This window comes from Patiria miniata, unplaced genomic scaffold (assembly GCF_015706575.1).
Source record: "Patiria miniata isolate m_02_andy unplaced genomic scaffold, ASM1570657v1 HiC_scaffold_8, whole genome shotgun sequence".
NCBI lineage: Eukaryota > Metazoa > Echinodermata > Asteroidea > Valvatida > Asterinidae > Patiria > Patiria miniata.
The window spans coordinates 11202283-11226182 of record NW_024037075.1 but is presented as its reverse complement, the minus strand read 5'-3'; the positions used below and the strand labels follow the sequence as shown (position 1 = coordinate 11226182).

Here is a 23900-nt window from a genome sequence, read left to right as displayed (position 1 = left end):
TGTCAACAAATAGACCCATCTCTTGCCTCACACTCAAACACCGGTCTTTCCTTCATACCTCAATATTGCTGTGCACGCTCTATGGAATCGCCCAGCTTGTCAGAGCGCAAGTGCAGAATCAATACTAATCTATTAAAACCCCAGCTCTAGGTGGGACCTGTGCGACGCACGTTAGCGATGTACCTGCCCTGTAGGGAAGTGACAATGATAGAACCCGTGCTTTGGGTCGTCTAGGCTCAATGCGCACAGTCATAAGCGCGGTGTCATTTTGACATCAGCAATCTTCCAACCAGTGCAGGGACCGAGTGGCGCGCGCGCGTGGGCGCGCTCAGTGGACCAATCACCAACCACTCTGTATTCAGGTGTTGGATCAGCAACACATCGAGTGCTGTGCTGTCGTGTGAATGTGGCCGTCATATCTTCACCCGATTCGCGAGGGGCGTTCGTGATCGGTGTTTCAAATGCTCCTGGTCGGACCATCCCTGTCTCAAACAAGGATCAAAGTGGGCATTTTTGTCTCCTGATGCTTTTGGATTTTTTTACCGGCAGTTGTGGCGTTTACACAGTCAATTTTATCGACAAGTGTGCTTTGGATAAAGTGTTATCGATCCTTCTGTGTGCCGCACCACGTTTAGCAATGGTAAGAATGTTCCCCTTCTTATTTGTTTTGGTCGAGCTTTCTGGTAGGAGCTAAGGCTTAAGAGGCCTACCTCAAGACGATTTAAATACTCATTCGTTCAAAGCAGAGAGCAGGTCATTACATTTACGCTACCAATATGTAAATGAAACGTTACCAAGATGTAAATGTTACGTTACCATGATGTAAATGTTACGTTACCATGATATGTTACGTTACCTTAATGTAAATATGTTACCGTGATGTTTATATTGTAAAACAAAAATTCAAGCTCTCCCAGAATGCTCATCCTTTGTCATCGTGAGGATACGGTATGTCTCTCAAAACGCTCTCTTATTTGAAATTTTTCTTTAATATTTATTTGTTGGATCATAATCGATGATGTTTTTAAACAATTACTGTTTAAAAACAGTAATTGATCTCCTGACACCAGTTCGTGTAGCCTCCAAGATGTAACCTACTAAGTCTGGTTTTACCCTTAGCCAAGATGTTTAGTTTTGCGGAGTGCTGTTTTCCAGTGTACTGGACCTATGACTTGTATTGTTTTCTGATTCAAATCCCACATTGACTCGCCATATGCATGACTGGCGGAGAATCAAAAGGTGCAGATCAAGTTTGTCACCATGTATAGAAGCTGGATAACCCAAATAGCATCGCTTCGGCCTGCAGTCAAAATTAACATCATGATATACAAAATGACATAATATCGATGCTACTTGGAGATTGATACATAGTTCCCGTCAGTATCCTCGTTTGATTTTAACAGCTAGGTGTTTAATACATTGTACGACCCAATCCCCATTGCTTATATGCAAGCGGTAGCAGACAGCACCCATACCCCAAGCTTATCTTAAAGGGAATGTACCAACATTGGCAAAACTACATTAAAAAACTACCAACTCATTATGTTCAGTATCCTCATTTGATTTTAATAGCTAGGTGTTTGCATTGTACGACCCAATCCCATTGATTATATGCAAGCGGTAGCAGACAGCACCCAAACCCAAGCTTATCTTAAAGGGAATGTACCAACATTGGCAAAACTACATTAAAAAAACAAACTACCAACTCATTATGTTTAGTATCCTCATTTGATTTTAACAGCTAGGTGTTTACATTGTACGACCAAATCCCCATTGATTATATGCAAAAGGTAGCAGACAGCATCCAGTCCCCCAAGCTTCGCTTAAAGGTAATTTACAACATTGGCAAAACTACATGTACATTAAAAAAAACCCACCAACTCATTATGAAATACCTTACTTGACTGTAAGTGAATACTCTCAAAGCATCCTGTGAAATCATAACACCTGGTATACTGTAATTTTCAAGAAAAGTTTAGTTTTTTAATCAATTTAAAACGATGGTCAGCCGACCATCCTTTGGAAAAAAAACTGCCTTTTTAACTGCCCCTAATTTGCTAAATATATATAGTCCACATTTTGTTTGCAATTGGCTACATATCCATAAACGGGTGCAAACCAGCTAGTCTCGTTCCCTGACCTGACAATTCACCCATGTCTATAAACAGCTCCGTTTCGTCTGAAGTAGGGTCAGGGAACCGGACTACAAGAACAGCATTTTTGTCTTGTTTATTTCCAGCATCTATGAACACAAAACTTAAAAGAGGTCAGTGTAGCAATATTTTCTATAAAATACTTACCCCCGTATCCATTCATTTCTGAAAATTACAGATAAAAGCAAGTGTTGTATTCTACCTTTAAACTTAAAGTGACCAATCTACGAACCACATCTTACCTTCGATTTCAGGCAGGCAGACAGCCATACATTCTTTTAAACTCCGTGCAGGGGCCACTGTTTTCCCAATCAATGTGCAGCGCAAAACCATATAGGTAGCCGCTCACAATGTACTTGTCCATAGCCAATATTGCCACGTTTATTGCTTATTGTCTGCCGTTATTGAACTCTTTTTTCCAGTTACGGCAAGATTATTCTAAGCCTTTCAGGCAACCGTTTGACGTAAGAGATCAATGTTTGAAAATTGAAGACTTCCCCGGCATCCAATTTCATCAGGTGGCGCTCCTGTTTAATAACAAAAACTGGCTCGCTGCAAATTGCTTTGCTGCTCATCAGAACGAGATTGCAATAACGGCAGGGAGTGACGCACAAACGAAATTAGTCGGGATCTATCGGGTTTAATAGATTTTGTCCGCTTTCCTCTGGTTAAATTTGTCAAGATCTGAAGCGGATTCAGGTCGGATAAACCGCAGCTACAACTCCGATAATGGACGTCCTTTTAGGGTTCACCCGATTCTAGACTCAAAGAAAACAACCTATGTTTGGATGTAAGGATCTGTAGAGTGGCTCTTATATCTTACTGTACTAAGATTAAAATTTTAATCGAACTGCCTCAAATATATTGTTGTCGTGGACATTCACGAAAGTATTTCCCCTTTTTAGTTGGTCAAATATGGAATTGTGTTTCAATTTTGGATTGGGATTGAGGTGCTTGTTCTGCCATACCTAGAAGTAATTCAAATGATTGGTGCCATTTAGTTGTAGTACCATTGTATCTGATTCTCCGTAGTACCACTGTATACACAGCCAATGCTGTGTATACAGTGGTACTACGGAGAATCAATTTTGTTAATGGATCAATTCAGTTTGTTTACTTCCGAACACTTGTCTTTTCCAATCGTAAAACTAGGGTATGACGTCAAGATAGAGCCTGCTTCTTGAACTTCACTTCGTAAAAATCAGGCGTTTCCCTTATAGGGTCTCTTGGCTAAACGCATTAAGGAAATTGGAGTGGTATTCAGTGACTGCGGACATAAGATATTTCCTTCTAACTGCGGTCTCAAATAACACCACTTGAGCCTCGATTCCACGTCACGATCTTTTGGATTGTTAAGAAATGCTATCTCAATGAATACGCTGTGTGTTTATCTAATGCTACGACTTTTGATTGCTTCACTACTGGTTCTGAAAAAAAATCCATATTATGAACTGCAAAGGTGCCTGTGAATTGCACATTCGCGTTCCAACAAGCACAGATTGTTTTCATAAGCCCATGTTTTGTCAGGAAGGTAAAGACGGCCATTAAGTTCTTCAAACACCTCAGCCAACCATAATATTACTCCAGGGGAATCTCAAACACAACCCTGTAAGCTTAGCGCCTTCATTAAAGAAAGATTATCCGGGAAAGGATACTCTGGCGTGCAATTATCAGTCCCTTGTTTTGACATGTGAGTTCAGCTTTTTGCAACAGTGACACTTCACGTGATAAGGTTAAGGGTAATATCGTGCTGTGTCGTCGTAGGAAGGAATCATTAGCAATTCCATCCCCTCGTCTCTCCATGCATTTCCACCTCCGCGAGCCGTATACATGAAACGAATATTAAATCAGAGAATTTTATATGATGAATATCATCCCTAACGAGTATAGGAAGTGAAACATCTAAAGATATCGCGATATATTCACATTAGCCCTTGAACACATCTCTGGAGGGCGCCACGTATTTTTGAATATAAAGAACACCTTATTGTTCTTCTAATTTACTTCTTTTTTTTCATTGCCCACGTGGGACTACATCTAAGATTTTGAGATTCTAATTATACCCATGTGACTTTTCTGCGTATGCCCTTTGATATTTGTCAATGTTTGATATTGTCAATTGTAAATCTTGATACTTCACTGTACATCGCCTCTTAATATAAATAATATGGAAGATTAGGTAAGGACATATACTCGTCTTAAACAATCCAACAATTTTTGGATACTTCCCCGACTCTGTATTTGCACATGCACGAGTTTACGTCTTTGGGTATTATAAAACTCACCTGAAGTCTGTCAGTTAAAATTTCTCCCCGAAGAACGATTGCATTTTAATCATTTTCATCACTTTCCAAATATTGCGGCAACTTGAGGGCATTTGACGTCGGCGCCAACCCCCGTTGAAAATAGGCGACGCGATGCTCTATATTCCGTTCACGCAACCACCTTCAACTTGTCATTATTTCAGTATTTGACGTGCACCATGGACTGGTAAACAGTGGCGTCACCAGACTTTTCAGTCTGGGGGGCACAGGGGGGGGGGGCACCAGCATTTGATGGGGGGGGGGGCACTTAAGTGGATACGGATCGCCGTTCTGGGGGAGGGGTCTAAGGGGAGGGGGTGCCCCCCTCCCCTTTGGAAAATTTTCGCATACGGAGGATGGGCTAGATGCAAAATGGTGCCACATTTGCAGCTCATTTGAAGAAAATACGAATTACTGTGCTTCTTTGTCCTTATGAAAAACCAACTCAGATGATGGGAGTTGAATATAACAAAATATATATATATTTTTTTACCAACCCAAATCTCAGATGGGGGGGCACTCGGGGGGGCACTAGGTTTTCCAGGGGGGGCACGTGCCCCCCCTGGCCCCCCTTGGCGACGCCACTGCTGGTAAAGGATCATGTTTATTTGTATATTATGCAGGCCTCGTTCGTTTCACGATGTGGATGGTTGGAGAACCTTCCATAGAAATAATGGCTAGCCACATCAGCAAAATACGCCATGTTAACCAAAATCGATTAGGTGTTATTTTTTAAAGAGAAAAGTTGATACTTTAAATTCTGATATTTCAATCACGAAGATTCAGCTAGGGATATCCAGTTTTCGTTCTGTGGCCTCTGAACAAAATTCATTAAGTTTTATTGCAAACAGAGAAGAAGAACCATTTTAATGCATTGATCGACGACAGTTTTCAACAAATTGCATTGCCCCGAATCTTCAGACCAAACCGTTTTCTTAAACTCCTCTTCCGCCAAATCAAAAACCAGACAAATCCAGTGTTTGAAACCCTGTGTAAGCCCCACGATATGAGTCTGTGTTTATTAATACAACCCTCTTTCTAATACGATGGGACAACGCATTGACATATAAACATTGCAGGTGAACATAACAGAATGTAATCCAAAATAGGCTGGCCCCGGAACGGTTACAAGCCTTGCCTCCAGTTATCTGTCTGTCACGATGTTCCACAGCATTGACAATTGGAGATCGGTCCCTGGGGACGAGGTTGGCAAGGTGTCATTAAAACCAGGTCGTGTAATGCGCTTGCTGTGGTAAAGGTTTGCATTGTTGATAAAACGTCTTAGTCGGTCAAAGGTTGTATTTAAAAGAGATTTAAAAGGCACTTAAAAGAGTATTTGAAATTTGCTGGAAAGCTGGCCTTACCTTATCAATAACATCTTATGTGTAAAGTTATGGTCTTATTTTTTTAATGAAAAATGCAAGATATATACGGACGTGAGGTCATGAATAATACCTGAGTTATGGAATTTGTTAGAAAGACGTTCAGGCTTTGTGTTCCACTTATATCTACCCCTGAGTAGCGGAATTCAGTGACCTTGAAGAGAACATACGTCGGCTTAACATGAAGGTGCGTATTAACGGAAGTTATTACGTTTTTGCCGGTCGACTAAACACGATTGGCCCATTAAAGAGGCTTTATTCTCACTTGAGTGATCTCTGTTTTAACATCGTTTAGGACGGTTTAATAATAATCGGACTGTATGGAGGAACACCCAAGGCTGTCATGCTGCTAATTTCTCAACAGAGGGCGCTGTTAGCCTTAAATACCATACACTAACGAAGGTGCAATCTTACCTTGGATTTTTCTTCGGGTTCATTTTAGGATTGTTTATACACGGTGACCCATTCAACCAAGGTTGTTTTTCAAGGGGCCGTGTTGCATAAAAACATAGTAAAATTGAACAGCACACAGAATATAATCGGTCAATTTAAATCATAATATGATAAAAGTACTTTTAAAACAAACTGACACATTGTCGGTGTGCAAAGTAAGATCAAATCTAAGTTAAAACAAAACTAATTATATGAATGATGCAGACTTAAATGGGATAAAGGAAGAAAGGTTGAACCAGTATTGCTTTACTTGCCTACCACCTCTCTACCAATAGGGTTCGAACCTCACCCAGGCCCACATATATGGATAGGATGTTCAGTTCCAACTGATTACTAGAGCATCACTCCAAGCTGCTGAGCTTCATCTGCACTTTTGAGGAATTATCCTCAAGGTTCAAGTAAATAATATTAATTGGTAAAACCAACACTGCGTTTCCATGCAGCGCAAGGCTTCCATATTAAACATCATGTGCCCTACAAATCATCCACTGATGACTGGAGATATCATGGATGTCTTAGATACGCCGCGATGATCACGGTGTCGCAGACACAGACACGCACACATGACGATCGGAGACCGAAAGAATAATCAATTATTACTACTCGTGCACATGTTTACACATCTTAGCTTCGGCCTTACCCCGTGTCAATATTATTATTATGCTTCCTATGCGAGTGTGAAGTTTCCTCTCTGCGTGCGGATTCCTTGTTTTTGGTTGCACTGTACTGTGGACTAGGAACCTAAAAATTGATTACTTATTTCTAAAATTGTATCTGTGAGTGTTGGGAGTGTTTTTCAGACTCCCGCACGTAGAAGACTCTGAACACGACAGCATGTTGTCCGGGGAAAGCAACTCACTTTTACAGCGAAACCAATCAATGGTTTCGTTTGCAAAATTACCCATGGTGCATTAAGCTCAATGGGAAAACACAAAAGCTTGTCAATAATACACAGACTATATTGCCCTAAAGAAGAAAAGAGTTGAACTCGTATAGAGCTCCGGCCAAACTCACCACAGAGTATCGTTTAATGAAAAAATGACGTCCAAACGTGCGATTTGTTCGACTCAAGCGAAACCTAATTCACTATTTTTCATTATGCGTTCTTGAAGAGCGAAGATTGTTCCTTTTCTCCTTCAATCCTACGTTATTGCTCTCATCGGGAAGGGTGGGTCTAAATTGGTTTAAGGTATTAGCCTTTCTGCTTTCTGGTGCATGAGCTCAAGCCGTGGCTCTAAGAGAAGGACATAAATACATGTATTGCCGCAAGATCGATGGCGGCGTTGTTGAGCTTTTAAAAATGCACAAGGGTTTTACTCTGGGGTATAAAAGAAGCAGCACGCCTCGCCCATCCCCTTGTCTGTTACAATCCAATATAGTACCAATGGTTGACAAATAAACACTGAATCGTTCATCTGCGGATTCGATAGTGAATCGATATTTCTTTCGAAGAGATTGATACTAGCTGTCAGCAGACCGGGAATGACCTAAGTGCTTGGTAGAGTTCTATCGAATCGATCTGTTGAGAATGAAAGGAAAAATCATTTGTGACCCCAAAATGGCCACGTGATCGCAAATAATGGCGGTGTTTGTGGAACGGTTAATGACTAAGGATGTGACATGTTATTTGTCACAGGCTACCGTATCATGAGGCATCAATAATAAAACAATGTCTGCGAGGAACTACATCCTTGTCCGTAATGGTGGCTTTTATACCAACTAGGCCTACCCTTTCCTTCATCAGAAAGGTCACCTTTCACTCGGATAGCCAGTTACGAATATTAGGTAAGGAAGCCTGTGTCCTTGGAGACCTTTGCCTGAAATATTTGATCTGTCATATACCACCTTGCGCAAATTACAACCGAAACGATGTTACTGACGTCCAGCAGGTCACGTTTTCCTGTTTTGGTTTTTGGTTAACTCGATTGGGTTGGTGCTTCGGACGACGAGTAATTGGGCCAAATTTCATTCTGATGCAGCAAATTCATGCAATCAAGTCAGCCTCGACGGCGAAATGGTCACGTATGAAGCCTCTCTGGTCTTGAGGTCAAACCTATTTTTGTGTGTCGACTCGCGGCTATGATTGACCACTTTAAACCATCGCTATGTTGAATTGGACAAAGAAGCTTGCAAGTTCCACAAACACAATGTTCGTCGTGCAACCACACCATACCAAAGACTTTCTCCACCAAACGTGTACTTCCTGGTCTGCACCAATTTTATACCTATGCATTCATGATAAGCGGACTCGGGGTAACGGGAGGCCACTAGCGAGATTTAGCAAAAAAATCGAGGCTTTGATTGGCTTGAAAGACATCCGGTCGTTCTTTTTTTTAATTTCGATTACTTCTGATGACCTCAATCAGAGCCCACTGATATCGGATACCATGTAGCAACTGGGTCTGCTGGCCGGCCAAAGGCTACATTTAACGGCTGCTGGTCGATCGTTAGCTACGCTGGACAGACAATCAGTCCGTAGCTGAACTGCATCTGAATATTGATTGATTGGCAACCTAATAGCAATGGTCTGTAATTGTCCAAGCGGTCATCTGTCCCTTGCAGCAGACTGTAATTAAGAACAAACCAATTGACCATCTCAGGACTAAGTTCTTTTTTGTACACATGTGGAGGAATACTCACCGTGGCTTGATTGGACAAATTTGGGCCACATTAGCCAAAGTTTAAAATTCTGAAATATCAAAGACAAATCTGATTTATCTTTACAGGTTGCACGAATCAGCCATTTTAATTATACCAAATGTGTGTATACTTTGTGCATTTCCTGGATCTGTACCTGCCTCAACATTTGCAAACCAACACTATCTCTTTAGCTTCTCTCCATCAAGTCATGCATGTGCAATCAGCAAACATTAAGCATTCCTTTCTCCTCTTCTGATCACAAGAGCCAAGATTCAAGTGTTTTCTGAGGTAACACGATACCCTCTCTGTGACTTGCCATGGGTACCTCGACACCTACGCAGTGTACCGAGCCTCCCTGATTCCTTTCTTTTGCACACACCATTCGCAGCTTCTGCGTAAAGGTATACAGAATGAATAAATCTAGTTAGGTACCATACCCTTATTGCTTTAGGATATGAGATCTAGAGCACGGTTACTTAATATGCTGAATGTCATTGATCGAAGCATGCATGATTTATAACTCGAATGTTAAGTTCGAACCTTTGTGGAACATGACAGCGTCAAGTTTAGCTAATTATCAATCATACTGCGTATACGCAGCCAGCTATGTTATACATTATACCAAGTGTTAACCGGAAGCATAATAGGACCACTATATATTAGCTTTTACATGGAAGTACGTCACGATGTTGTCATATTTACATTTAAGGTAAAGAGACGAAGTCACGATACTTAGAGATGATCTTTGTTTACCTCCTATTCAAACAAATACTCCCAAATCGATCCAGAATGTACCGTTTGTGTGGATTGTGAAACCCAATATCTATCGTTTTTTTAAGCTGAATCGTAAAATCACCACTGGCCACTCTGCACCATGTTTGAAGAAAGTCACAAATGCAATCAAACCGACGCAGAATTTCTTATTCATCGTCGGATTACTCTGCATAAGAACACTTTACAAATTCAATCAAATATTTATTTTTCCCCATGGAAAATTCACCTAAGAAAACTCCCTCCCCATGCACGGTGGAGCTGCCTGACCTTAGTTAATCCCTAGACATCTCTCCGCTCTTAAAAACCAAGTGGCTAACCCACTTAGCTCTAAGGTAGCGCTGCGGCACAATGCGATTACAACCACCTAGGCGGCTCACAAGATAAGAAACATTTCCAGCTACGGATCTGAGCAATGTAATCTAATAATATTAAAGCACAGGCGTAATGGCGCTGTCATTTAACCAGCCTTTTTCTTTCCCTCACCTGCGGTAACCTGCCGAGCTATGTCGGCGCGGCCATCAGCACCGAACCCGCTGAGATAATTTTTCTCGGTGGAGCAGGTAGGAGTTTTCGCACCCTTTCAGCGAGTGTATCTTTACAGCATTATATTATCAAGCTGTTTTGTCTGCTCGTTGTTATGGCTTGATTCCCCATGGGGTTTAATGGAACCGTTCGTAGTGGGCAGGCTAATATTCATGACCAATACGTATTGCTGCTGTAATGTCTTTTTGCTCTGTGGCACGATAATTGAATGTTCTGTGGCCTTGCTTCGCCGCTGCTGCCAATTATAAGGTAACAAATGAAGTCTATATTCTACGGACCGATTTTGAGAATAGGATGCATATAGGCTGGGTTATTAATAAGGTTATCAAACCTGCAACGCATACCTCAAGTTGCTCTTATTATGCAAAATGCCGAGTGCACACTGCATCCTGGTCCTTTTATGACTTGCAGGTTTTGCATGCTTGATTAAGCCCGGTTCATACTCGGCGCGAAAGCGAAAGCGAACGTGAATTTGTGACGTCGTGGCAAGTATTCGCGCTGCGAATTCGTAAAAGTTGAACATATTTCAACTCGGGCGAATTTCGCAGCGAATGCTTCGTGACACAAATTCGCTTCACATTCGCATTCGGGTGAAGTATGAACCGGGCTTTAGTACGAGATTTCAAATAAATCCATCATAAAATGATATTTCATTTGTACGTGACGTTACTCTACTCAAATCCGTAATAGTCCTGACAACCCTTTCACGTCATTATGACGTCAATGTACAGTCTTGAGACTGTCTAATTTCCTCCCTAACCAACCTTCCCTAATTCCCCTTCCAGTGGTGTGAGGTCAGTTGATGTAAATTTAGTACCGGCGAAGCTCTTCGGGACATTAGGAAAATTGGATTGAAATGTCAAGAAAGTTTCCGAAGAATCGCAGTGACTTCTTGTTTTAAATCTTCCCTGCAAAAAGTAAGACTCTGTGGTCATTTATTGGAACTATCTGGTACCAATTCATATGATTCTAAAGATCTGATGTTATCTCTGCAAACCCTTTCCCAATAAAAAAAAAAACATTAACTAAAAACCACCAATGGTAAGATGATTGTATTTGTATGATGAAATGAGCCCCAAATGGAATATTAAGGTTGTCATGCTAACCAATACCTCTATGCACTGTCGTCGAGGTTTTACTGTCTATCTTTGATTGTTATCTCCCAGTGAGCAATATTCCTTAATCTTATTTTCCACGGTCTTATTTTTACGCTGCACGGGTTTTACCTTCAGAAATACACCATACATCGCACGTAGGCTCTGTCATTTTGCAAGATTGATACCGCTCGGTCCGCCGTCGTCCTCCTTAAAAGTGACCCGTAGTTCCTTCTGATCCCCTAAGCCGATCAAAATCTGGAATTTCCTTCGGTTTTTGGCGCGGTAAATACCCCGTTTGCGGGGCGCGAATCATCCTTGTCAAAATGTCGAAGACGCGATGTGCCGTCGGATAGCAATCGATAAATTGCTTGGTTCACTTGTCAGGACTCAGCAAGGTCACAATTGACGCGCAGTCCAACTCTTTTTTTTATTTTTCGCTCTGGCTTTGTTTTTCGCCACCGTTCAATGTGGGCTAATTGGTATAGATTTTATGGAGTGATATCGGACAGGGGCAAGTCATATTTGCATAATTTCACACGTGCATTTGTTGTGTAAATGCATTGCCAATTGAACACTGCGGTGTGAAGAAATATAAGAAAACAGATGTAAATAGCGCGTTTAAGTTGTTAAAAAAAGTGCCTCGGATTTTGAAATCAATTTATGAACGCTTGACCATTTTCGGGAAATACTTTTTTCCCTTGACTACACAGATTAACATCAAAGCTTAGCGATACATGTTCAGTTGACTGTGGGTTACTTGATTGGTCAAGCATTATACGTGAAGGTAACATAACAATTGAGCGAAAAATGTTTCGAATATTAAGACATATTAATTTGCCATGAAACTACAGTTGTTGGAGGATGTTTGGGAAAAGTTAAGATGTAATCTGCGGGGTTGATCATTTTTCACAGTCTGCAAAAGACCCGACGAAAGCATTCTTTTAAACGTGCCATCGCCGCGCGTGTATAGATCACGGATCGCCATCGCGGTACGGGAAGTTAGAACTCCCGAATTACAAGCTATACAGAATGGAGAAAAGAAAAAGAAAACCGCAGTTGAGACGGTTGTCATGGCAACAGAGTGCATCTCTCCTCCGCAATCTCCGTGCTGTTGTTTCCGAAGCGACTGTGACGGGTCTTAACCACGCGAGGGCGATGCTTCCTCCCTAAGCATGCTACACAAAAAAAATATTCAAAAGCGCAGAGCTGGGCACTAATCACTGCTTCAGAATTCCACGCCTGAAGTGAGGAACGATTTCCAGTTTGGGAGTTAATTTTCTTGCCGATCCCCTGTCGACTCGACTGTCTCGTTTTTCCATCGCTTTGAGGGATGAACGGGACCGGGAGAACCAATTTAAAGATTGCTCATGATTATTGCGCGGTCAGTGTTCAGGCCGCTAGAAAGAAGCTGACATGTTTAAGTGGAGCCGCAATCCTATTCGATACTCTTTCGGAATCGTGCCTGACAGTTAGGCGCTAAATTGAAAATAGATGGCGTAAATTGTTGTGTCACTATATACCCCGTAATGGACAAATGAAATCGCAGCAAGAACCAACGGTGAAAGTGAAGAAATGTCTCAATATTTCGCATCTAAAACTGTAACCTTAGATAAATCCCGCTATGTTCCAATACATGTAACCTCTGATAATCTTAAAATAATATGTTGTTTGTTGACTCAGTGTAAACATACTATTTTAAAATTCTAGGGAAAAAGTAGCTAGTCAAATTTCGCTTTCAGTAAAAGCAGATCTGTGAAATTTGGCTACATTTATCCAACTTGATTAGCAGTCAGAAAGTACATCCTAATTTTTTTTCTCATTTTCTAAAATTAAATGCTTTTTGTGAAATGGTTATTTAGCCTTTAAAATAAGGAATCAATTTATAACTAAAAACATAAATCGCACACGGAAAATATTGCAATATCGGAGGTTCTAGATTCGCTTGATTAACTTCATGTTATTCTTTTATGGTAATGAAACCAAGAATTCCTCAAAAGTGCCTTATATTCCTCAAAAGTGCCTTTTATTAAAACTTGATATCCTGCAGTTATAAAGTTTCACGCAACATGCTCTGCGACACGCTTTGTAAATAACCCGCTTTGCAAATAACCATAATTGTTGGTGTTTCCCTGGTTTGTGTAGGTAAGACCTTTGTGATCTTGTCATGTAAAACGATCTTACCAACAATAACATGGTGCTAGCCCTTTTTATTGGCGTTTCAATCCTGGCCAATATGTCGTGTTATTTTTGATATCAGTTGTCACGAATATGCCCATTTCTTTAAAAGCTAAAGACGACAGATCTCGTAAAAGAAAGGCGAGAGATGCGTTCGTTCACCTAAACTCAAGGGAGAGGCGGCAGCGTTCTAGTTGAGTTGTTTCGTCGCGATACATCGACTTGTTTGTCCAGCGTTCTGCAAGATTTGACCCGACTTATCCAGCAATTTCCAAGTTTGTTTTCCAAGTCATATTTGTTGTTTCCCCAGCACATCCGCGAACGTGCCATGCGAGATATTTCCCCTTGTCTTCATTCCTTGCCGGAGTGTCGTCGCAACGATTATTTTTATTGCGACAATTAACCTCCTCCCCAGAGGCCAATTGGACTCGTTGCTTCTCCTCCCCCGGGCTCGTCGGCTTGTTTTTCCTCGAGTCCCTTGACAGTAAGAAAGCTAGAATACGCCCGAATACGCGTCTGTTCTGTATCTGTTGTATGTCTGCCTCCCACGTTGAAGCAATCTGGTGTTTCAAAGCCTACGCAAAATTCAAGATAGAAGTAATTCAATGAACAGAAAATTACTTTTAAACCACTGGAAATCTTACTATTGATTTCCAGCCACAGATATCGTAATTGGTTAACACACAACGTGCAAAAACAGAAAAACAGAAAAAAAAGGGAAAGTATAGTGTTCGAAATTTTTGATGTCACCGATATTAAGTCTGCTTTTAGTGTTATTCTTTACAAATCTTGTACCCTTGTTAGACGATGCAAAACTGTGGAAACAAATGCAGGCAAATATAGGAATAGGATAATTGGATGTATTTAAAACGTTGATTTTAGTTATCACAAGCTTTTCCCACCGTTGATCCGAGTCCGCACCTAAAAGTTTTTTAGCTTCTTTTCGAGATTGAAGGGTGACCTCACATTCACAGAGTTCGTTTTCATAAAAAAAAGTTGACACGACTCGTTGATACCTCTCGAAACGTTGAGTTGAATCCAAGAGACGAGGAAGTGTTTACAACACCTTTCTTCCCTAGACTTTGCTAGGTCTTAAAGTGTACTTTATTCGGTACTTTCTTGAATTGTTGATGCGCATGCAGTAATTCATCCGTTTGGAGTTTTGGGTAGCGTTATATAGTGTGTGGTTATACCTTGATTGCACTTTGCAGAGGCAGTCTTTGAAAGAGACTTTGAATATTTGTTTTTGCCCATTCCCTGGGCATTTGGATCTCGAATCAGCTGTCACAGCGGCAGTAACACACCGAGTCGTCGGGGAAATGTCAGAAAAAGTGCGCGTTACCTGAACATAGTACCCCGCATCTCGGCTGTCAGTGCAAACGTGAATGGCTGTAGTAGTGGTAGTAGTAGCAGCAGATTTCTCTGAGCGGTATAACAGAGCGTGCACACAATTAGTATTTTGCCAATGATGCTGAGATTGTAGTTCATGGCATTTTTAACATCGGTAAAGTCAGTCAGGCTGATTAAATATTAATTGGGCACTTCCTTTTTAAAATAATTCCCGGAATCTCTCCCTCGATCGGCAAGTAATGGAACCTGTCAGTTGATGCCGAGCTGTGTGGATATTCGGCGACTTACCGCTAGATAGGGCAGTCCCTTTGCGAGGAAGAAAATATCGGATTTCCGGGCACAATAAAAAAAAACTCGTTAAGCCTGGATTTTATTTTTCGTATTTTCCACGAACCTACAAAGTATATTCACAGCGGGGCATTTATAAATGGGCTTCCGGCTCAACACTCATAATTTTCTCAAGAAGTTGTCCCTTTTGGTGGTTAGTATGGGCAAAGTGCGGCGTCGTGTACTGAGCTGTATATCGGAGCTCCAAGGAACGACATAATTGCTTGCTAGTCCCAGCACCTCCGTAATCCGAGCCGCCAAATTGAAACTGCCGACGAAACGATCGGCGATTTCGACAAAGGGGGAAAGTGAAACCTAAGCTTTAAATGTATTTCAAATGAGGCGGAGTGCGTGTGCGCAGGGTTGTGTTTAGGACCTTAGTCTCGGAAGGGAGTTTGCTTTAAGTACTGTCGCACAAGTGCATCGACACCTGCTATATGCTTGTTGTTTGGGGAGGCGGTTCGATCCAATCTCAGGTGGACTTTGCTCCATTCCTCGGCTCATGATCACGATCGGGAATCTCAAATCCGGCTGTACTGTGCCCATGAGAGTCTCATGAACTCGTGATCATTCTCCATGTGTGCTTCGTACACCTCTAGCCTCACCCATCGATCACATATAATCTCGAGTGGGTTTCCCAACCTTTCAATGGCGCCAATACGTGAGATCTTTTTAACAAGATTTTTTGAAACTGGTCTGTGGCACGTGGTCGTGGTTGAGGCGCGTGCTCTGCGACGATTGCTCAGCTCGATAGTTGCTGATTAATGACATGAAGTGTCACTTGAAGACATCAACAGTCATGTGATTGACATTGACAGTCCCTTGATAGGACTGAACTTGTGAACTCCATAGATACAGGGATGCCCCTACAGCTAGTGCATTCCTGATCCTCCGAATCTGAGTATATCAAAAATTCGCCTATTTGAGCCTTGAACGGCGGAAATGGCGTGCAAGTCTTATATTCTGACGTGCATTCATGATGTCCGTGTTTGTGTTCTTTAGGCTTCCACTACCTTCGTAGTGGATTGGAAAATAAGAGTTGTTTTTATATACATTTTTGCTTAATTTGGATATTTAAAGTCGAATTGTATAAAATGCACTAGACCTATTCAGCGTTGCGAGAGTCGTTTGGTGAGTGAACAGTCACCTCACCCTAGTTTTTATTATTTTATTTTTCGTGGTTTAAGAATACTATATTCATGAATAAAACCAGCACAATCATAAATCACCATGGAAAAATATAGTCCACACATTTTTTATCCACCTTGAGCTAATAAGAAGCGACAGGAGAGACAATCACGTCTTCAGGGGTCGATCATTGGCGCGTATTACGTCATACACATTGCCATAGTAACGAGCAAAACCTGTATGTCTTTTCGCAGCGTGGTTTTTTCCGTCTCCACTGTTACGATGGCTATCGGGATAAGATACAGTGAGGGTGGAATGCCAATGTTTAATACGGGGTCGATCCTCCGCGACCATCCAGCCTTGGTATGAGATGAGGTCTTGAGATAGAGAGGCGTACGGCACAGGGACATTTGATCATTGCTCATGGCATATCTCATCGATTCTTGGTGTCCTCACGCGTCCCACTGTTCTCTTCATTCTGCGTTTTGTTTCTTACTTTCGTTTGTTCCTTTTCATCGGATGATGCTAAAGAAACAATTTTCCCATGTAGGAGATTCTCCAGGTCGACCTTCATGACAAATACGCGGCTCTGCATCATAACATTGAATTTTGATGGGGTAGGAAGCTCAGTGACTTAAGGTTTTGCTAGCTGAAAGCTGATTGGCTAAAATAAGTTGCCAGATACGGTAGCAGCCAATGGACCACTCTTTCACTTAAAGGTTGACCTTTTGTTCCCAGGTAAAAAAAAAAATGAATGCAGGTAGATGATGTTTTCGAATGGTTGAGATCTTGTCAAATATTTACTCTAGCGTTTATTAAAAAAAACCATGCCGTTTAATCACTTTAAGAATTCTTGAATTACAATTTATCATGATGCTTGTTGTGAAGGTTACACCTCTATGTTCCGACACCCCTATGTTCCGACTGCACATATTCCTATTCCTAACCCTAACTCTAACCCTAACCCTAACCCTAACCCTAACCGGGAGTAACACAATCTAGGTTGTCGGAACATAGGGGTGTCGGAACATAGAGCAGTCACCGTTGTGAAAACTTGATCTGGAGGGTTGTTTTTTGGTGCATGGGTGGAGGTATCAAATAAAGCCTGCACATTCGTTAAGTACCAATGTTACAGGACGCTTGAAAGGAGAATGGTGCTCCAAAAGACATTAAGTGCCTTTGAAAAGCACCGATATGCCGGATACAGACTCGCCGCCAGTGCAGGTGAATTTGTACACACCGTCCTTGAAGAGGAGGGGGTGTACATTTATCAAAGAAACATAAGTGCATCATGTTACCCGAAGATGCAGACCCCGTTGGCAAATGCCCCGGGCAAAAAGTGCCTTGTAAACACGATACGCCTCCATGCGGAAACATTGCCTTGGTGTATTGAGTTATGTTTGCGTGAGTTTCTTCCAACGTTTCCGGCGAAATGGTAATAGGTACGGTCGCATCCCGGGGATATTTACATCATTTTTAAGCGAGTTTGAAGTGTTCATATTTCATAAGGTTTAAATATTAAACACTTGGTCGAGTGGTCGTTAATAGTGGCAGTGCTGCCCGAAATAAAAGACTTTACTAAAATTGCAGACGTGTATAATTTAGATGGGAGCAGGGTCCTGGATGTTTTGCAAGAGATAAGGGCTTGAGATGAGACGATGCACGAATGTCACGGTTCGTTGAGCTCGCTCGCGAGGGCAGAGTCAAGGTCGGGGTTCTTAAAGCTCGATCGGCCTCGTGGCAATTGCTGTCTCCGTCCATGTACGTGTTTAATGCCTTGCGATTCTTTAGGGGAAAAAACACCTGAAACCCTTCAATTTTATAGACATATATTTTGATAATGCACTGGCATTGGATGAGCAAGTGCTCAATCAAAGTGGTTTGGGAAAAGAAATTATGCATCTTTAGTAATTTTGTTATCGAGGGAATGTTTGTTTTGGGGCACAGGCATGCTGCACCATAAAGGATTATATTCTTTTCTTTATTGGATGAATACTTTTCTTAACAAAAGAACCGTACCTCAGACAGAATCAGGTCTTTCATCCAAAGCTCATCTCCCAGGGTAAAAAGAAAACTAGTCCAAGGAGGTCTCCAAGAATAGAAAAATTATGCTTACATTGTATTCAGTATACGCTGAAGGCCTAATCCTTCTGCTTGTAAGTTACCCTTCACCTTGGTAAGCCTTTCACGAGTCCAGGATTCACGAAGGTCTGTGAAATGACCTGCCCCAGATGTCAATAATTGAATTCTAATGTCATTTGCGAGCTGTGGTTAATTATATGCCAATACAGTAACTGTCATCTTATTCACATTATTTCGCGGTGTTCCTGTTGTGAGTTTCGTATTGTTTTATACGTAGTCATAGGTGCCGAGGGCTTTGATTGCTACCGTGCCCCCTCCTGAAACCCAATGTGATTTGAGGCTAAATATATTTCACTTTGGCTCGTAATGCCGCTTTAATTTAATCTTAACTGCATCATGAATTACTGTATTAGAGAACAGAAAAGATATACGCGCATATTTTTTTCCCTGTTATTTTTAAGGTACTACATCGCTTAATAAAGACATACCAGTTACGACTGCTTTTAATATATAAAGGGAGAGTTATCTCTTTGAAGGAAAAAAATGAATCGATTTTTTCCCGTGTACATTTGGACATGTTCAACCTTCCTCTGGTAACACATGTGTCTTTCTCGGTCTTGTTTTGACATCATTTGATGCGCAATCAATACGTGCATATTTCAGGAAACCTATCTTACAACCTATATGCCCAGAAGCCTTGTTGTCCATGTGTAACTGGGACGCCCGTAATTAGCATCCGCGTACCTCTGAGCCATGTTTCTTCATGATATTCCTGTACAAAGTACGAAATCTCGGATACAGTTTGAGATCTGTTTGTGATAGATTACCGTAATTTCAAAACGAGACTGTTAGGCGTTATTTGTAGTGTACAGCGGAGTTAATTACGGTTAGGCCCCACAACATGTCTAATGGAGGTAAAATGAAGTGAGTCGATTACTCTCGGTTCAATGAGCAAATTTATCCAAAAGGTAATTCATCTCCTTGGTCATAGTGTATACTCGCCATTAGTCATTGATTGCACGGTACCGGTTATAAGGAAACGATTTTAAAGCTTTCTCTGAAATTCGTGGTTTAACCAGCGCTGGTATGGCGGAGTGAGAACGTGATGGAATTGTTTTGCACAGACACGCTGATGAGCTGATTGGATGATTTTGCCGCGCGCGCGTGTGCTTCGAATACATTGATAACCACTCGTCACTGAATGATCCTCGATCGGTGGCATGATCGCTTGTTACTTGCGCCAAAACCGTTACGTTAATGTCTACGGCTTTGGCTGCGAGCGCCGTTAGTTAATTGGTACATAACCTTAGACGAAAGCTCCCTTTCATCAAGTCTGAGTGAAAGGGCCATGCAGTGCTCTGTAACACACAACAATCCAAACTAGGCAGCATTCTCGTTCTTTAGAACTCTCGAGAATTTTTTTGGAGGATATTCATCCATTAAAGCTAGGGCGTGGTACCATGTACCCAGTAATGTTGCCGCTGTACCAGTGATTTTGTGTCGCTGATTGTGCGCATGCTGTGATGTGTTTTTTTTTTCGAGCATTGGCCAATGGTACGCAGATTTAGACGTAGCATGTGGCCAACACGTACGTCGCCAAAGTATCATTCCTTTGTACGATAAGTTTTTCCTGGTAATGGGAAAGGTCGCCATCTTAACTTCAATGACCTAAATTAAAAGGGCACTACCCCCTTTTCTGTATTCTATATAATAGGTCCCTACTACTGAAAATAGGCCTACTCGAGAGTTAAAAGCCAGTTTTAGCCTTGCGGGCGTCATATCGGCACTTGATTTTAGGTTTAAAAAATACTTTTCTCTCAAAGTGCACAGTCTCGATGCTGAACCAGGTTCGAACATGTCACAAAAGAGGAATGTTTTCTTAAAAATCATCTGCACTATTCCCATTAACCTTCTCGAAGGGCACTTCGCAAATGGCGGCGGTGAAAGCAAAGAGATGTATATACTCTCAATCATCCGTGTGACCGTTACCCAAAAACGTCTATTATCGACACCGCCGATCGATTTCCGGACCTAGCCATTAACGTCTATTAAATGCAGCCTATTTTGCTCTATTCCTTTTTTTAGGGGGGGGGGATGTCCTGGCGCCATACCGAGTGGACAGGTATTGATAGATCTGTCAAAGCAGAGAAACTTCTGGGTCGTCTTGCTTGATACATCTACGCACGTACAGCAATCTTCGTTTTGTCCAAAATAATGATATAGGCTTGAGAACTCGGTCCCTTGCGAAATGAAATGCCGAAGATTGACATTCTCGCGGTATCCACGGAATCCCGACAGTCAGTCTGTGGAATAAATCTCTGTGAGTTTTAAGAGTCAACCGTCATTCGCCGCTCTAAATCGGATTATCAAGCATAAAAGCATAAAACAGTTGAACTAATTGCGGACAGATTAAAACAAAACGTAAACACAGTTCGTCTTTGTACGTCATTCTTTGTCGCTAAGAACCCTTTAAAATAAAATCATTTCCTGAACCTTTTTAAGGGTAATGATCGCTTTCTTTTATTCATCTGACTATTTTTAATCCTGAAGTGCGTGCTACTGGAACCAGTCCAAACTTTCTTATTGGTGGCAGCGGTGGGATTTACGGTAATTATTTTCGAGTTTCGATGTCGCTAGAAGTTTCAGAGTAGATTAAGCCAGTGAAGCTTCTTACGTGTTTGGACTCAAATTATTCTCTTATTACCGCTTCTACCTCGGCTTCGTGCGTATGCGCAGCCTGTCCTGTAACAATATGTCGGTCACGAAATACCGAATTCGAAGTCTCCACCTGGTCTGAATTTCGTAGCCTTAGGTTAGGAAAGTGTTTCTTAAGATGAGCTGTGTAAAATTAGTCTGGTGCAGCTATGCACAGCCATGCTTCCACTTGTCTTCTTTAGGCGTCTTCATGACACAGCCATTAGGATGCAATTTACGAGAGGGGAAATATCTGCCCAGAGTGTTCCGGAGAGAAATATTTCCACTGATTATAGGCTCGAATGCAGTGTTGTTCGCACCGTGTAATCAGTTTAGGGCACAAGATACAGTTGGAAATTAGCGAGAAAAGTCCACTAGGTATGTTTGGACTTTAAAGATAATCTAATTACTCTCCGTATTGCATCTGATCCCAGAAAGGGATGATGAAAACACTTGTTTGGAGGTGTTGCGGATCAGATGCGTGTATGCTCACAATCTGTGAGCAGTCGAATCGTGTTTTAAGAAGTTTCAGTCAGTATTGCTGATGGCGGAGAGCACAGGAAGTTTTAGGAATAACTTCCCATTATTGGGAGTGCTGATTTAGGTATCTCGAATATTGTCGTTTAAAAAAAAATGATAGCCTCCCTTTTTTTCAAAATGATTGAAAGTGTTCTTCCACATCAATTAGTTGTTTCTGTCAACCATTTGCAGACAGCTTGCTAACTCTGAACTTTTTGTATAAAACTTATCTTGAAGCGTTAAGAAAGACGTTTCTAATAAAAGATGATGAGGCAATTTCACTTGTATTGTGTGTATTCTTCCGGCATCACTCTGCTTATGAGAGTGCTTTTAAAACTCCATTGGGGCAGATGTATATCGATAACTCTATGGGTTTTACGCGCGATCGTATCTGCTGCAAACACAAAGATCCGTACGCTTAGATTATGTGATATGTCTTTTTTAAAGACGTTCACAAAAAAGCACTGCAGTCGCTTTAGGCAAAACACTTGTGTCCGTCCCTTGGGTATTGCGAAATACTTGAAAACATGTTGAATGTACTGTCAAGATAACATCACTGAGTCAATCAAAGTCCTGTCAAAATTGCCATATCTGTCTTATCTGAGGCCTGCAGGAAGATTTTTTTTATATATTTAGAAACCCTTTTCTAAGAAATTTACAAGTGTCCGTTGACCATTTTGTATACAGTTATTGTGTAGTACCATAACGGATGTACGCAGTTGCCGGTGGATATTCCCATGCCTCATTTAAATTGCATTGTAATGCGTTTGTGCACGTGGTTTGGATTGCTAATGCGTTTCATGCTGGTCACGTGATGGACTCGCTAGGTCTCTGTTTGTGCCGATCATGACGAGTCTTGCCCGACCGGTATAAAGGAGGCGGTTTCTTGGTCAGTCGGCCTTTTCCCCGCTTAAACTGTCCCAGCTCATCAGACTGTGTTTTTTTGGCTTTCTTGGAGGCTATACTTGCTCACATTTGTGGCTACTAGCCTTAAACTTTCCAGCCGATGGGTGTTTTTATATAATTACCAAGTGGCTTGTATCCACACTCACATACCTTGAACTTTGTAGGGATTGCTCACGTCGTTCATCAAGTGGTGTGCTATCTACCCAAGATGTGTTTTTGCATGTCTGAACGCTTGGCTCAGCAGGAATGGTTTTGTTATCCCAAGTCAAGTACAATCGGTCCATTTTACTGACATTGTATGATCTGTTGAAGGTAAGTTTGAGTGGCTGTATCATTTTGATGTACAGCACATTGGCCGTAGATTAGCGCTGTTAGGGCTGGTGATCGTTGTAGTCTTGACTTCAGACTTTCTCCTGATTTAATTTGGGAACCCCACGGGCAGTTCAAGGAATGCTGCTAGTTTTTTTCTAGTCTGCTATGATTTTCTAATAACAACTGATTGGGAGTATCATCTTGTTGTTAGCTTTGAGACAATAACTGCCTTCCAATTATCAGCGGATTTCTTGGTTACATGCTTACTGGGTTCGTGATGTGTGGATTTGGAGGTTCAATGACTAAGACAAATCGTGACTTTCAGTACAATTTCTCATTTGCTGTCCTTAATCCAGTGCTTAATTTGCTCCAAGCTTGCATCGTCTTGGGAAATGAATATTGTTTTTTTTCAACAGGTTCTCTATGACAATCGTGAACAGCAGGTTCAAATTACAAAACTGTTTCAGTGTAATTAATGCCTCAAATTTGTATAATTGTGGAGGTATATAATAACTTTATTGTGGTCAAATGTGTTTTATATTTGATTTTAATTGTACCATTTGGACGGGAAAGGGTATAGATAACAGTTGTTTTTGTTCCTTGTTTGTGTTGTTACAGGCGCGTCTTCCCGTGTACTTGTTTCTCCTCATCATGTCCATCCACGAAGGAGTTCCCGGAGCAGAGGCATTTGTAGACATGGATGATCTAGAGACATTATTGAGACTAGGGCAAGAAGAGTGCAGTTTGATGCACGAGAATGTCACCTTTCCGGGGATTGATCCAGGTAAGATTGTGCGCGATTTGGTTGTCAGTGTCGCGTTGTGTCCTTGTGTGTCATGACTGTGTCCTTGTCCATAATGTTCATGGTCGCCGTATGCGCCATGATCCATCTTTGGGTGAAGTTTTTTGTCGGCGTTTCTCATTTTCCGTTAAGTCGTCTAATGTCCTGACACGTCTCTGTTGTTCGTTATGCTTTTTGCAACGGTTGTGCAGTTAAAGCCTCGTCATGTCTATGTGCCATTTAGTAAATCTGCCTGTTAATTTTATTGGGCAGTAGCAACG

The 23900-nt window shown here is 41.5% G+C and overlaps 1 protein-coding gene across 1 annotated transcript in view; it reads left to right on the top strand.

Annotated features, from left to right (window-relative positions):
* The first annotated feature begins 239 nt into the window (after positions 1-239).
* Positions 240-23900, top strand: part of LOC119719254 (corticotropin-releasing factor receptor 1-like) — a 50952-nt gene continuing 27291 nt past the window's right edge. The window contains exons 1-2 of the mRNA XM_038188630.1: positions 240-640; positions 23457-23622. Of these exons, the coding sequence (XP_038044558.1) occupies positions 524-640; positions 23457-23622 (283 nt within the window). The 5' untranslated portion in view covers positions 240-523. The remainder of the gene's footprint in view (positions 641-23456; positions 23623-23900) is intronic.